Source organism: Entelurus aequoreus, linkage group LG07 (assembly GCF_033978785.1).
Source record: "Entelurus aequoreus isolate RoL-2023_Sb linkage group LG07, RoL_Eaeq_v1.1, whole genome shotgun sequence".
NCBI classification, from domain to species: domain Eukaryota; kingdom Metazoa; phylum Chordata; class Actinopteri; order Syngnathiformes; family Syngnathidae; genus Entelurus; species Entelurus aequoreus.
In genome coordinates, this window is record NC_084737.1 from 53,156,524 (window position 1) to 53,173,990 (window position 17,467).

At 39.0% G+C, this 17,467-nt stretch overlaps 1 protein-coding gene and 1 long non-coding RNA gene across 5 annotated transcripts in view; both read left to right on the top strand.

Moving 5' to 3' along the window:
* Window positions 1-4,506, top strand: part of adcy6a (adenylate cyclase 6a) — a 272,247-nt gene extending 267,741 nt beyond the window's left edge. For 3 of the 4 annotated variants that reach the window (XM_062053918.1, XM_062053919.1, XM_062053920.1), the window contains one exon: window positions 1,853-4,506. In XM_062053918.1, the coding sequence (XP_061909902.1) occupies window positions 1,853-1,981 (129 nt within the window). In that variant the 3' untranslated portion in view covers window positions 1,982-4,506. The remainder of the gene's footprint in view (window positions 1-1,852) is intronic. The other variant, XM_062053921.1, reaches the window with a different exon arrangement.
* Window positions 4,507-8,705: 4,199 nt separating this feature from the next.
* Window positions 8,706-9,497, top strand: LOC133654014 (uncharacterized). Its single transcript, XR_009826808.1, has 2 exons — window positions 8,706-8,969; window positions 9,075-9,497. It is a non-coding gene; the product is annotated as an uncharacterized LOC133654014 (long non-coding RNA).
* The last annotated feature ends 7,970 nt before the right edge of the window (window positions 9,498-17,467 follow it).

The following is a 17,467-nucleotide window of genomic DNA, read 5'->3' on the forward strand; positions in this document are numbered from 1 at the left end:
GTACAAATGTACTTAAAAAAGAGAAGTGTGGAATACTTCTCTTGTTGCCTTATTTGTATTTGACTTTATTAAATGTATTTATATTATCATTTGGTGCAGCCGGGCCGGAGCAGGAGGGGATAGAAAGAGAGAAAAAGGAAGACAGAGGGGGAAATTGTGGGGACAAGAGGGGGATTAGACAGAGAGACAAAAACAACAACAGCAAACACAACAATAACAACAACAACAATAGAGCAACATCAGCAAAAATGATATGTACAAATATGATGGTAAACGTGATAGCAAAGAAGCAGTTAGTGAAATAAATAATAATACAGAAATGACAATGAACATTATTACACTACAAATGGAGCAATACAAATACCAATAGAAATAGAAGCAACAATTTAAGTTTATGCATCATCATTTTTCCCAAAGTAATCATTGTTGGCTCTCACAAAGTCTGCATGATTTGCATTGTTGTTGATGATGAAGGGATCTGCGGTTCCTACCTCTACTTCACGCGATGACAAGTCTGGCTATTTCATTATCTCTCAAAATGGCTCGAGAATCTCAGCGAGATTGATACTACTTTGATTATATCTATTTACTTGCAAACTTTGGAAGTATTTCTATGTCAAACATCAGATGTATATGATAATATCTTCAATATAGAGGGAACTTGTTGTTCCACTCTACTGGTACTTTAAAGTGTTATCTTGTTCATGAATTTGAATGACATTCGCAAGTGTTAATAAAACTCCATGTTCCACAATGTTCACACAACTCAAAAAAGGCATCACGGCAAATGACCCCACCTTCCTTTATAACATAATTAAAAGCCAGGGATTCTCAAACTGATACGTGCCACTATTAATACGTGGGCTCCATCTAGTGGTACGCCAAAGAATCACTTAAATAAACAAACGGTGTGCAATGTTACAGTGGCCACAAATATTAAATATACTTGTTAAATAAAACCTCTACATGTTTTTGAATGAATACATAGGCCCACTATGCTACTGTATTTTAATTTTAGTCATTGTGATGGGACTTGGGGAGCCAAATGTTTTCTGAGGTGGTACCTGGGGCGGCGTGGCTCAGTTGGTAGAGCGAACCTGCCAGCTACTTGCAGATTCCAGGTTCGATTCCAGCCTCCGCCATCCTAGTCACTGCCGTTGTGTCCTTGGGCAAGGCACTTTACCCACCTGCTTCCAGTGCCACCCACTCTGGTTTAAATGTAACTTAAAGAATTAGATAATGAGTTTCACTATGTAAAGCGCTTTGAGTCTCTAGAGAAAAAGCGCTATATAAATATAATTTACTTCACTACTTGGTAAAGGTTTGAGAACCACCGATTTAAGCACTTTTACCTCACTTATGCATGGTGGGCATGTCCACAGGCTGGATAACAGAATACGACTGATTTCAAGCGTGTAAACAAAACAGGGGAATAGGGCCCTAAGTGCAAACCTCTCGCCATTGCGATGTCATATGGATAAAACTTGACATCCCCCAGGTTCCAGATTTCTCTTTAAATAAGAATATAATTTAGAAAAACATAATGACTTTAGTATGACATTAGTACATATTTCTTTTAAACTACTGGTAGGACAAGAACTGTTTGTTTTCATAATGATTTTTTTTTTAAAGTGCAATACAAATTTGCATTTATTTAGGTCTTAAGTGCATGCACTTGATGCCATCTTTATTTAAAAGGCATTAAAATCTGGTGGCTAGCCTTGGTGCAGGTCTGGCTACTTTTATATTGCTATACAGAATCTAATAGCAACCTTGTGTCGGTTTTGTTATTTTTCATGGTCAATTTGTAAGTGAGTTTATTTCAGCTACCTGTATCATTGCTTTCCCTCAGGTGACGACAGACCTCCATCAGGTGCTGGCAAACAAAGGGTACGTGTTGGAGTGCCGCGGGGTTGTTAAGGTCAAAGGTAAAGGCGAAATGACAACCTACTTCCTGAATGACGGACCGCCTAACAGTTAGCAGCCATGGCAAGAGCAGGTGCCCCTGCATGGACATCCACTGAGTGAAGACTCACGGGTTGAGCTTATGGCAACAACAAAAAAACTATAAACGCCATCACTTGAATCGCAAGCAAGGAAGCGAGGGGAAAGTTTTAAGATTTTCAATGGAGCTACATTATGTTCCTGAAGTGAGGAAAATGTTCTCATTTGACAGCCATTTTGGTGCAAGTGAAAAGGACAGCTGTTTTTCTCACGTTTAGCCTCCCTCTCAGGCTTCTTGAAAGATGCAAAGTCTGTTTATTTAAATCAACGCCTTTTAGCCTGTGTCAAAAGAAGATGTAATGCTGTACATAAGGCTACCTTCTTTTCCTTTGGTATTCTTAGTTTTTGTTTTACATGAATTGAGAACAGGTACTGGTATTTTCTTTCCAGATCATTTATTTGGATGTGCAAAAGGTACTTTAAGTGTGACAACATTAAGTATGTGCACAAATATCCAGTGTGTTACACATGTGTCATGAATATATATATATATATATATATATATATATACAATGAGGACTATATTGACCAAAGACTAAATACTAAAAGCAAGGCAAGACATGTTTGATATGTTCTCAGCAATGATCGCCGCCTGTTTTTAAGGCCTAAAGCGTCTGTCTTTTTGCCTAGCTGCTGGCAGTAAAGACTGCTTCATTGTTTTCATAAGATATGTAAAAAAAATATATATATATATTTATTTTTGTCTGTCACTGTGGCAGCATTAATTTTAAATTATGATAGTGCCCTCAACTTTTAGATGACTAAAGACGACTACGGATGTTTTGATGAAGGCTATATTTGAAATCTAGCTTTGTATTTGTGTTCACTGAGGAGTACACGTAGCTCCAGTTGGGCTCAAGACAACACATTGGTTGATTCTTTACTGGTTTAAGCCGTAACAGTATGTCAACTGCTTTTCCCCTTTCAGAGAAGTATTTTTGGTGCAAACAGAAGGAACTTAGTTTGAAAGTTTGGGGAAGAGGGGATTTTGGATTTCAGCGCAGTGGTACCGCAAAGCCTAATTCTTCTATGAAGAAGAACGAGATGAAGAGATGAAATATCAAATATATATATACACATATATATATATATTTGTTTTGACTGAATACTGTGCTTTGTAATCCTGAAGGGGCATAACTATTTTCACTGTGAGGTTTTAATTCTTCAGCCAAACTGCTTTCTTGCTAAGCATAACCGCTTTGAAGCATGTCTGATTGTGGTATTCATTTTTTTTCTTTTAACGTAAGGGTATTTTCTACCACTTCTGCATCCATCATTTGTATATTCTTAATGTTGGTATTATTATTATTATGATTAATTATAATGCTTATTATGATGATTCTGTTCCAGTGCAAAAGGATCAAAGACCAGCACGCTTTTCTCGTAAAGCGAAGGCTCACTGGTACAGACAGATGGACCACAGCTAATGATGTCTGCTGTTCAGTCCTTATTGTACAATATAATATTGTTGCGATCGTGCACAGCAAGAAATAACTTAGCTGCCAGAAGGTGAACGCTCTCATAAGCATAGGAATAAACATACATTTGAAGGATTCACTGTGCTTTTTTAAGTTATGACACTCCTGCAGTATTGTAAATCTCAGTCAGGCTTTTCGGTAATGTCACGTTTCCTGGTATTAAACCACTATGTGGTGAGTGGCTGAGAGCTAGGGTAGGAGAAAGGTGCACATATTGTTTTCACAATCATTTCATCAGTTCTTGTTTTATTTTTTTCCAAAAGATTTGTGCTGATGACTGAGTTTGGTTGCCTTAAGTAAATATCAACATAATACAGGAACTGTGCCTGTTGGCCCTCTCTGGACTAAGCTGAAGGAAAGAAAGGAATAAGGGCTTGTCAACAATTTCATCTCGTCCACATTTTTTGCCATAAACAAAAGCACCGACTCGACTCTTTTGCCACACTGGACGGCGACAAACACTTGATCACGTTCGTACCAAAGCCAGCTCACTGGTCCTTGCTTCGTGTTGACGTCTGCTCTCAGGTGTGGCAGAAGCACCAGAGGACAGCAATATAATGGAGATCACATGAACTGTGACCGATGAAGAGGGATTCCTTTATAGAATGGACACCTTTATAAAATGTGCATTATGAGTATTCTATTTCCATTGGCTGCCCATGGACTTGTGTTCATTGTTAACTTTTGAGGAAGCAGGAGAGGAAGGTTGCCTCCACACTACTGAAACAGTATTTTTGCTCAGGCCTGATGAATCCTACCGTACTTGTTTTTGTTTCATTTGTATTTGCTCCGAGTGCAAAAAGGAGAAGAAGCGCTGAGGACTATGACAAAAAGAAAAATAACATTTCCCCTTGACAAACGAAAATTAAAAAAAAAAGATTAATGGCTGACTAGTATCCTTGTCTGTGTTCTATTTCTGCTGCAAAAATGTACATATTAACACGGTTTATTTTTCCATTTATCTTGTGTTAAACGTGTCTGTGGATGTTCTCACTCATCTGGTTCTTGTATTTTTAGAGCATTCAATCGATCGCACTGTCAACTGAACTGGACTGTTCAGTTTGTCTGAGAAGACGTTTAGCTTCTCATCCAAGTAGTCTTCATCAGTTCCTGCTCATAGACTTAGATTGGTCAGACATTTTTTTTTTTTTTTAATAATTTGTATTATTTACTTACTTTATTTTATTTTATTATTTGTATTTGTTATTTTTAATTTAATTTAATTTGTATTTCATTTTATTTATTTATTTTTTATTTTTTAATTATTATTATTTTTGTTTAATCTTATTATTTATTTGTGTGTGGCGTCGCGCAGGTCTCGCTTCCTGTTGGGTGGGGTCCGTGCCCGTGTGGCCCGACCTTGCGCTGTGGGGTCTCTGTTGGCGACTTGATGTGGTGGCGGCCCGTGTCTGGTCTGGATACTGTGTCTCGGTTGTTTGGGCGGTGGTGTGTTTGTGCGGGTTTGGGTTGGGGTGGTGGGGTCTTTTGGTGGGGGGGTGTTGGTGTCTCTTGTTTGCGTGTTGGCGTTTGGGCTTGCTGGCGGGCTGGCGCTGACTGGTCTCTGTGATCCTGTTGGCGTGTGGTTGCCGGTCGCGGTTTTTTTTTTATCGCTTTGATTTGATTGGGTGGTGCTGGCTGTCTGGGGGTGTTGTGGCTGCTGTTTCTGCTGCCGTTTGTTTGTGGTGTGGGCGCCCGTGGCTGCTGGGTCTGGTGCAGGGGGGTGGCTGATGTTGTGACTGGTGGCAGCGCGCGCGCATGGTGGTTGTCGGGGCTGACAAACTGTGTATATGTATGTGTATGTGTGTGTGTGTATGTATGTATATATGTATGTATTTATGTATGTATATATATGTGTATGTGTATGCATGTGTATGTGTGTGTATGTGTACATGTGTATGTTTATGTGTATGTATATATATATGTATGTATATTTCTGGGGGTACGTTCTGGGCCTGCCTGTCGGGTGGGGGTCGGCGCCTCAGGCTACTGCATCCGGACTGCGTGTCTGGAGCTCCTGGGTCCCACCGTCCCGCCTTTTTGTCCGTGTGGGGTGTGGTCTCTCGCTGGCTTGGGGTCTGGCTGCCCCCTGCTTTTCTCGTGCCTTGTCCTCTGCCGGGTGCGTCTGTCTGCGGCCTGCTGCTGGCCCTTGTGGGCGGCGCGGTGGGCCAGGCTCTGGGGTTCCTGTCGCTGTCCGGCTTGGCTGCGTGGGGGCGGTGGCCCCTGGTTCCCTGGGCACCACACCTACTGTTTGTGGGATGGGCTCTCGGGGAGGCTGGGGCCGTACTCTGGCTCCCGCACACACTGGGAGTCAAATGTATTGTACATGCAAATTCACATATACTCACACACATACATACACACATACATAGGTACCTACGCTCCCACATACATATACAAATAAATACAGTACATATTTACACACTCAAAGTTCGTACATCCACACGCACATTCATTATACAAACATACTGTATACACATACTGTACATATACACTCACTGTATAAACACACACATACACATACTACACGTATACATTCACTGTACAAACACACACATACATATACTGTACATATACATTCACTGTACAAACACACATATACACATACTGTACATATACATTCACTGTACAAGCACACATACACATACTGTACATATACAAGTACATATGCACACATACACTCATGCACATAATCACATTTCATCAAACATATATTAACGTTGTTGCCCTAGGGTAAACTGGGTATAACACATGGCACACTCACAAAGCTTAACCTATTGTTACTATAACAATCTACAAGGTTAATGTAGGTTGCTTCTCTTTCTTCCCCTCCATTTTTCTGCATTGTTTCGTATCTCAAGTTATCATTACGTATATGTATTGTTGCATTTGAACATTGTATTGTTGATAATAAAGGTAAAGTATTGGTATTGTTTATTATTAATAGCACTATTTCTATTGGTATTCATATTGCTCCATTTTTAGTGTAATAATGCTCATTGTCATTTCTGTATTTTTTATTTTATTTTCGCTAACTGCTTATTTGCTATTACTTTTACCATCATATTTGTACATGTCGTATTTGCTGATGTTGCTCTGTTGTTGTTGTTGTTGTGTTTGCTGTTGTTGTTTTTGTCTCTCTGTCTAATCCCCCTCTTGTCCCCACAATTCCCCCCTCTGTCTTCCTTTTTCTCTCTTTCTATCCCCTCCTGCTCCGGCCCGGCTGCACCAAATGATTATATAAATACATTTAATAAAGTCAAAATACAAGTAAGGCAACAAGAGAAGTATCCTACACTTCTCTTTTGTAAAGTAAATCTGAACAGCTGATATGGGCATCTACATCTGCTATATGATTTGCCCGAGAAGCTGGGCAGGACATTATTTTTTTTAAAAAATAAATAAATAAAAGATTGGTCAGACATAGTCTAGATAAGTGGTTCTTAACCTTGTTGGAGGTACCGAACCCCACCAGTTTCATATGCGCATCCACCGAACCCTTCTTTAGTGAAAAATAAAATGTTTTTTTTCAAATTCAAGACAAAGTTATATGTTTTTGGTAACACTTTAGTATGGGGAACATATTCTAAGTAACAAAGACTAAATTTAGAGTTTTTTGGACACTAGGGGAACATATTCTAAGTAACAAAGAGTTATTTGGTTAGGGCCAGGGTTAGGGTTATAACAAGGCCATGCCGAATAAGGCATTAATAAGTACTTAATAATGACTAGTTAAGAGCCAATATGTTACTAATTTGCATGTTAATAAGCAACTAATTAATGGTAAATATGTTCCCCATACTAAAGTGTTACCATGTTTTTTTACTGGTGCATAAAATGAACCGTGCATGAACATCACCTTGTTCAAAGAACAAAACCAACACAGTGCATAAACTCACAACAAATTACACACCTGCAAATCAGTGTGACTTCTGCTGTTGTCGTATCCATAATACACCGATAGGGAGAAGTTTTTATTTACACGATGAGTCGGGTGTGTCTTGACCTCCGCCGAACCCCTGAGCCCGACTCACCGAACCCCTAGGGTTCCATCGAACCCAGGTTAAGAACCACTGGTCTAGATGCTGGTGCCAAAGTCCCAAATATTTATCGTCCAAAAAGACATATGCATGCACAGGCGAAGATGGTTCCGTCATAAAGACTTTTCCCTTTTTCACTAGTATAGGGCGAAACCATCCTTGCCTGTGCACACCCTTCTCTTGTTGCAGGATACATAGTAGGGGCTTTGGCACCAGGATTTGGACTAGAACAGTGGTTCTCAAACTTTTCACCACCACCTCAGAAAACACTTTCCAAGTATCACCATAATGACCAACATTAAAATACAGTAGCATAGTAGGTCTTAGTATTCATTAAAACAAGGCAGATGTTTTATTTAACAAATATATTTCATATTTTTGACCACTGTAACAGTCTGAACAGTAACCCTGTGTTTGAATATAGGACAATAAAACACTGTACTTTAATCAAGTGATTATTTGGCGTACCACTAGATGAAGCATACGCATACTACAGTTTATATATATATATATATATATATATATATATATATATATATATATATATATATATATATATATATATATATATATATATATATATATATATATATATATATATATATATATATATATATATATATTTATATATATTTATATATATATATATATATTAGGGGTGTGGGAAAAAATTGATTCAAATTCGAATCGCGATTCTCACGTTGTGCGATTCAGAATCGATTCTCATTTATAAAAAATCGATTATTTTTTTTAATATTTTTTTTTAATAATTTTTTTTTTTTTTTTAAATTAATCAATCCAACAAAACAATACACAGCAATACCATAACAATGCAAACCAATTCCAAAACCAAACCCGACCCAGCAACACTCAGAACTGCAATAAACAGAGCAATTGAGAGGAGACACAAACACGACACAGAACAAACCAAAAGTAGTGAAACAAAAATGAATATTATCAACAACAGTATCAATATTAGTTACAATTTCAACATAGCAGTGATTAAAAATCCCTCATTGACATTATCATTAGACATTTAGTTTATGAGATGCGATGCAAGTGTAAGCCACTATTGTTCATTTTTTGTATTTTTTTTTTTTTATTAATGTTTGTAATGATAATATCAATGAGGGATTTTTAATCACTGCTATGTTGAAATTGTTACTAATATTGATACTGTTGTTGATAATATTCATTTTTGTCTCACTACTTTTAGATTGTTCCGTGTCATGTTTGTGTCTCCTCAATTGTGTTACGGCGCACGCCCAGTCTGCTTCTCCCTCCTCAGCAGCAGCACTTAGAGGCTCTGCTGCAAGCACCGCAGGACACGCCCCCACACGCCTCCACAGCTGGAGGCAATCCTCAATCAACACACCTGGTCTTGACGAGAGGCAGCAGCATAAAGGCTCACTCCGCTGACTACTCCACGCCGGAACGTAGCTCTGATTCAGTAAGCTTCACGTCTCTGGCTCCTCACCTGTGTCTCTCTCTTTTGCTCACTTTGTCTCCCTCGTGCCTAGTCCTTATTTGTCCTTGTCATCTCCTGTTCCCACAGTACCTCCGTGTCTCCGCAGTGAGCTGTGCGCCTCACCTGCCGATCTTCCCCCTGGACTCTGACTGCCTTCCTCGACCTTCGACCCCTCGCTTGGATCCCAAACCTCTTTTGCTTCGCCCATTCCGGACTTGTTGCTGCCACAACCAACACGCACTTACAACAACCACTGGTAACTTATATTTGGTTAACTTCCACACATAGCCCTCCATACACACACATAGTAGCATACACACCCTACGTAATCATCAAGCTCAAATAAAACCTGTTGAGCTAGACCTCCTGTTGTCGTGCCGTCTCCTTCCCCTTGTCGTATGTAACAAATTGCTCTCAATTGCTCTGTTTATTGCTATTCTGAATGTTGCTGGGTCGGGTTTTGTTTTGAAATTGTATTGCATTATTATGGTATTGTTGTGTATTTCATTTTTTTTTTAAAAATCGTTTTTGAATCGAGAATCGTGTTGAATTGAAAAAAAAAATCGATTCTGAATCGAATCGTGACCCCAAGAATCGATTTTGAATCGAATCGTGGGACACCCAAAGATTCCCAGCCCTAATATATATATATATATATATATATATATATATATATATATATATATATATATATATATATATATATATATATATATATATATATATATATGTGTGTGTGTGTGTGGGGAAAAAAATCACAAGACTATTACATCTCGCGGGGGGCCGACGACGCGTTCGACACCAGAATTCGAGAGCCCGCTGGGGGCTCGCCTACTCCCGCTTCACCGGGTAAGTGAAAAAACGATAAGGGTAGTGGTATTTCACTTGCGACGCCCTGGGGCCGGAGCCCCGCACGGGGCCTCCCACTTATTCTACACCCCTCATGTCTCTTCACAGTTGCAGACTAGAGTCAAGCTCAACAGGGTCTTCTTTCTAGTCTGCAACTGTTGAGCTTGACTCTAGTCTGCAACTGTGAAGAGACATGAGGGGTGTAGAATAAGTGGGAGGCCCCGTGCGGGGCTCCGGCCCCAGGGCGTCGCAAGTGAAATACCACTACCCTTATCGTTTTTTCACTTACCCCGTGAAGCGGGAGTAGGCGAGCCTCCAGCGGGCTCTCGAATTCTGGTGTCAAACGCGTCGTCGTCCCCCGCGAGATGTAATAGTCTTGTGATTTTTTCCCCACACACACATATTACGCTCTACCACGGTATCGAGCACAATTTTTTTGGGATAATCTAATTAAGACATATATATATATATATATATATATATATATATATACACACACACACACACAGGCCAAAAGTTTGGACACACCTTCTCATTCAATGCATTTTCTTTATTTTCATGACTATTTACATTGTAGATTGTCACTGAAGGCATCAAAACTATGAATAAACACATGTGGAGTTATGTACTTAAGAAAAAAAGGAAATTACTTAAAACATGTTTTGTATTCTAGTTTCTTTAAAATAGCCACCCTTTGCTATGTTTACTGCTTTACACACTCTTGGCATTCTCTCGATGAGCTTCAAGGGGTAGTCACCTGAAATGGGTTTCACTTCACAGGTGTGCCTTACCAGGGTTGATTAGTGGAATTTCTTGCTTTATCAATGGGGTTGGGACCATTGGTTGTGTTGTGAATGAGAAGGTATGTCCAAACTTTTGGCCTGCACTGTATATACATTTTAATTAAAAACGTTTTTGTAATACAGTATATGATAATAATGCAACAAATAGTATATTTATATATGTTGCATGATCAGATGGTATGCTGTAGATACATTACTTCTGTCAAAAATGGCAAGGAGGAACACATGTAAGATATGAAGTGTTTGATAGATGCACATTATTTCCAGGCTTTACAGACCACATATGTGGCCCCAGAGCCTTTACTTTGGCACCTGTGCCATAAGGGGTTATCACAGTGAGTCAATTGCATGATTTAATTTCCATTTATCTGGGCTTGGCACATCTCCAATGTCTGGATCACTGTAGAATGATCTAAAAGGGTATTTTAAGGGGCCAAGGACATCACAGTTTTGTATGATGTGCCAGGAATGTTTACCTAACATCAATGATGCGCATGTCAAAAGCTTAATGTCAGAAATTTAGGACAAATGCATTACATCCATTTTCTACCGCTTTTTTTTTAGGACAAATGTGTTATGTAAAACAATGATATAGTTGGCAGTCTTACAGAGAGAGACTGGAAACAGACTCAGAGACTCATTTTGCAAAGTTTGTTTTGACTGACAACACTTCCTATTCCTTGATTGTTAAACGGTATGCAATCACAATCTCGCCTCATCAAATCTTTGCGAACTGCAAGCCACGACCAAAGTGGTGGAGATTTGTTTATTTTGGTTTCATATGAAATGTCATTGTCGTATACTATACCGTGTACTATTTTCTTATATGATCGTGAACTAGCATGTGTTTGTATTTGGTCCCAGAATCCTTGAGAGGATTATTCTACTAAGGAAATATGCCCTTAGATAGCTTCAAAAGTGCACATGTCCATCACAAGCTCTCCAGAGAGTGGTGGCTCTTACCCCCAGGAAATTGGAATCCTACAGGAATGCAGGTTTAGATTTTAAGAGGAAGTGTAAATACATTAGCAACATCTGGTAGGAAGCCCCCACCAGCAGGAGTAGAGGATAGGGGTCGGAGGTCACCCGACTCACACCGATCAGAGGAAATAGATGTACTGGCCAAGCAACAAATTGGGCTTTGTCCAGACTGGCCGGTTCCAAGGCTAGAGTTACGAAGAGTGTAAAAGGTATTTAAGGACAGTAGTCCAAGAGGACAACAGAAGAGTAATCAGGCCCACACTCTTTCTCCTGGGAGCTGCAGTTCCAGTCTGAGGCTCGCTGAAACAAATTAAGCTTTTTGTTCGACGATTCCTCGTTGGCGTCATCTTGGGTCAACACCCATCACACAACCATCAAATATACAACAACATAATAACATTTAATTATTTGACATTTTACAAGTGCTTATTAACGCAAAACGTGCACTGTTTGCATCAAAAAATATTCACTAGACATCAATATTTCAAGTCAAATTTGAAAGCATGTTTCATTTAATCCTGCAGGTGGCAGCATTATCCACCTGCAGTATTTGGCATGCAGGCTGACTTGACAATGACCTTCCTAAACTCCCTTTCTGTGTATTTTTTTTAATGTGAATCAACATGGTATATCTTTGGTTGCTTTGTACAATTGTTTGTCAAATGTAAAATAAGCTTTTTTTTTTATTTACTTTCTACAGTAACTATATCAGTGGTGTATATACAGTAGTCCCTCGCCTATCGCTCTTCCAAGTTTGCGGATTTACTCTATCACAGATTTTTTTAGTTGTTTTTTTAAAGGCATGTGCCTAACTATTGTTGGCCTAAAATAAGCATTTTTAAGCACCAAAATTGCTAAAATAATTCAACCAATCAGAGCATACTGTGCCACTGATTGGCCCAGCCTCAGGCAGCATGACTATATTGGAATAAATGAGTGTGAAGGTGACTATGTAGGTGTTATTTTATGTATAGAGGGCTCTCATAATGTTGAAAACCATATTTAAAATGTAAAAAAAAAAACAAGTATGCTCCAACCAGGAAAATATTTGATTTATAATTGATAATTCCTATACTGAGTGGAAATTAATTTACCACAGTCAGGCCCGGAACCATTTAATAGTGATAAACGAGTGATGACTTTAGTACTTTTTCCACTGGGGGCTGCATACTTAAACATTGGAGCAAGTTAAGGACTTATTTTGACAGCAAGCAAAATGGAGGTCAAATGTATTTATTAACAGGAAATGAATAAATAGCATTGCCGGGTTGGGCACAGGAAGTAAAAGGAAAGACTATGGACATTTTGGGGAAAGGTAAAGCAAAAAGCAATGACGTGTGTGTGGGTGTGTGTGTGTGTGTGTGCACGTACATTTTTTCAACCTGTTTTACCGGTGTGGCAGCAAGGACATGTGACAAACTACAAAACCCAAAACCAGTGAAGTTGGCACGTTGTGTAAATCGTAAATAAAAACAGAATACAATGATTTGCAAATCCTCTTTAACCTATATTCAATTGAATAGATTGCAAAGACAAGATACTTAACGTTCGAACCGAGAAACGTTGTTATTTTTTGCAAATATTAGCTCATTTGGAATTTGATGCCGGCAACATGTTTCAAAAAAGCTGGCACAAGTGGCAAAAAAGACTGAGAAAGTTGAGGAATGCTCATCAAACACTAATTTGGAAAATCCCACAGGTGAACAGGCTAATTGGGAACAGGTGGGTGCCATGATTGGATTTAAAAGCAGCTTCCATGAAATGCTCAGTCATTCACAAACAAGGATGGGGCGAGGGTCATCACTTTGTGAACAAATGTGTGAGCAAATTGTTTAAGAACAACATTTCTCAACAAGCTATTGCAAGGAATTTAGGGATTTCACCATCTACGGTCTGTTATATCATCAAAAGGTTCAGAGAATCTGGAGAAATAACTGCATGTAAACAGCAAGGCTGAAAACCAACATTGAATGCCTGTGACCTTCGATTCCTCAGGTGGTACTGCATCAAAAACCGACATCATGGGCTCAGTAACACTTCAGAAAACCACTGTCAGTAACTACAGTTCATCGCTACATCAGTAAGTGCAAGTTAAATCTCTACTATGCAAAGTTAAAGCCATTGATCAACAACACCCATAAACGCAGCCGGCTTCGCTGGGCCCGAGCTCATCTAAGATGGACTGATGCAAAGTGGAAAAGTGTTCTTTGGTCTGACGAGTCCACATTTCAAATTGTTTTTGGAAACTGTGGATGTTGTGTCCTCAGGAACAAAGAGGATAAGAACCATCCGGATAGTTATAGGCGCAAAGTTGAAAAGCCAGCATCTGTGATGGTATGGGGGTGTATTAGTGCTCAAGACATGGGTAACTTACACATCTGTGAAGGTACCATTAATGCTGAAAGGTTTTGGAGCAACATATGTTGCCATCCAAGCAATGTTATCATGGACGCCGCTGCTTATTTCAGCAAGACAATGCCAAGCCACATGTTACAACAGCGTGGCTTCGTAATAAAAGAGTGCGGGTACTAGACTGGCCTGCCTGTAGTCCAGACCTGTCTCCCATTGAAAATGTGTGGCGCATTATGAAGCCTAAAAGACAGTTGAACAACTTAAGCTGTACATCAAGCAAGAATGGGAAATAATTCCACCTGAAAAATTTAAAAAATTGGTCTCTTCAGCTCCCAAACGTTTACTGAGTGTTGTTAAAAGGAAATGCCATGTAACACAGTGGTAAAAATTCCCCTGTGCCAACTTTTTTGCAAAGTGTTTGCTGCTATTAAATTTTAAGTTAATGATTAGTTGCAAAAAAAATAGTTTCTCTTTTCGAACATTAAATATCTTGTCTTTGCTGTCTATTCAATTGAATATAAGTTGAAAAGTATTTGCAAATCATTGTATTCTGTTTTTATTTACGAATTACACAACATGCCAACATCACTGGTTTTGGGTTTTGTATTTGAACACACAGAAGTGAAGACACACACCACTTCTTAAATGTCCGCCTCAATGTGCTAATCCACCACTCTGTGACTCACAGAAGTGACTTTTATTACCAACGTTTCTGCAGACACACATGTCTTAATATAGGCTAATAGGCTTAATGGGCTTTAATCCTAAACAATGATGTCATTAAGTATTGTGATTAAATGGTACAACTACATTTTGTACATGGAGGAGATGCTGATGGTTGATTTCACATTGAACATTAGCAAGACGGGGACCAAATTGCAACAGTCAACATCATTAACTCAACTTCTGGTGTTACAACACAGTCTATGAGGAAATACTTAATTTCCTCTTCAGTTTCTTGTCAAGCTTGTTCTGCAGTTTCCAAAAGGAAGAAACATCAGAATGATACTGTGGGATTCAGGCTCACCGTGCATGTGATGGCCACTTGCTGGAGGCTAAAAAGCAAATCCGGCGTTGGATTTTTAAAAAACAGGGATACATTTGTTCATTTTATTCCCCTAATTCAAATTGGTTCCATCCATGCCAAATATTGAAAGCATGTCCACGCTGTGTGCAGAATTGCTGGACTCTAAGTCACTGTGCCATACATGTGTTAATTGTGTTACACAAATGTAATCAAACGAATCATCCAATTGATATGTTCATCTTGACCTTATTAAAGGTTAAGAACTCTTTTATTGTAATGCTGGTGGTTATCTAAACAGATCACCATCTAAAATTAATGCATGATGTTTTGTTGGAATTGGGGGTTAAATCACCAAAAATTATTCCTTTAACTTGATAATTCCCTTGTGTCTGCATTAAAGGTTCTACGAAAAGCTGCTTAGTAGATTTTGGAAAATCCTATTAGCAGACAGAGCTCCGGGAGGTTCTACTTAGCGCTCGGTTCAATTTTACTATCAATTTCACCTGACTGAGTCAGTATTTTTTTCATTAGTTACTTTATGTTTTTTCTTACTTTTGCATATTGCACATATTGCGTTTTTTAACTAACGTTAGATACGACATAAATATAAAAATGAGGGCGGACAAAAAAAAAAAAAAGTTAACTCATGTGATTAATCACAAAAAAATTAACCTGCACGCAATTTATTCTGACAGCACATTATCCTTTACCTTGAAGAGGGAACTGCACTTTTTTTTTTCCCCCTATAAGTCCCAATCCTAATGAAAGACAATAACACACGTCTTTTTTTAATGCATTCTAACTTGTAAATAAAGGCAAATAATAGGCTTACAATAGAGCCGATGGGAGCCATGATGTCATTGTGTCTATTCCGCCCATTAAACCCACCAAAAAACATCTAAAAACAACCAATTATTCTCCATTTACATTTTGTGACCTAAATATGAACCAAGTACAAACCCCGTTTCCATATGAGTTGGGAAATTGTGTTAGATGTAAATATAAACGGAATACAATGATTTGCAAATCCTTTTCAACCCATATTCAATTGAATGCACTACAAAGACAAGATATTTGATGTTCAAACTCATAAACTTTATTTATTTTTGCAAATAATAATTAACTTAGAATTTCATGGCTGCAACACATGCCAAAGTAGTTGGGAAAGGGCATGTTCACCACTGTGTTACATGGCCTTTCCTTTTAACAACATTCAGTAAACGTTTGGGAACTGAGGAGACACATTTTTTAAGCTTCTCAGGTGGAATTCTTAACCATTCTTGCTTGATGTACAGCTTAAGTTGTTCAACAGTCCGGGGCTCTCCGTTGTGGTATTTTAGGCTTCATAATGCGCCACACATTTTCAATGGGAGACAGGTCTGGACTACAGGCAGGCCAGTCTAGTACCCGCACTCTTTTACTATGAAGCCACGTTGATGTAACACGTGGCTTGGCATTGTCTTGCTGAAATAAGCAGGGGCGTCCATGGTAACGTTGCTTGGATGGAAACATATGTTGCTCCAAAACCTGTATGTACCTTTCAGCATTAATGGTGCCTTCACAGATGTGTAAGTTACCCATGTCTTGGGCACTAATACACACCGATATCATCACATATGCTGGCTTTTCAACTTTGCGCCTAGAACAATCCGGATGTTTTTTTTCCTCTTTGGTCCAGAGGACACGACATCCACAGTTTCCAAAAACGATTTGAAATGTGGACTCGTCAGACCACAGAACACTTTTCCACTTTGTATCAGTCCATCTTAGATGAGCTCAGGCCCAGCTAAGCCGACGGCGTTTCTGGGTGTTGTTGATAAACGGTTTTCCCCTTGCATAGGAGAGTTTTAACTTGCACTTACAGATGTAGCGACCACCTGTGGTTACTGACAGTGGGTTTCTAAAGTGTTCCTGAGCCCATGTGGTGATATCCTTTACACACTGATGTCGCTTGTTGATGCAGCACAGCCTGAGGGACCGAAGGTCACGGGCTTAGCTGCTTACGTGCAGTGATTTCTCCAGATTCTCTGAACCCTTTGATGATATTACGGACCGTAATGGTGAAATCCCTAAATTCCTTGCAATAGCTGCTTGAGAAAGGGTTTTCTTAAACTGTTCAACAATTTGCTCACGCATTTGTTGACAAAGTGGTGACCCTCGCCCCATCCTTGTTTGTGAATGACTGAGCATTTCATGGAATCTACTTTTATACCCAATCATGGCACCCACCTGTTCCCAATTTGCCTGTTCACCTTTGGGATGTTCCAAATAAGTCTTTGATGAGCATTCCTCAACTTTATCAGTATTTATTGCCACCTTTCCCAACTTCTTTGGCACGTGTTGCTGGCATCAAATTCTAAAGTTAATGATTATTTGCAAAAAATAAATGTTTATCAGTTTGAACATCAAATATGTTGTCTTTGTAGCATATTCAACTGAATATGGGTTGAAAAGGATTTGCAAATCAT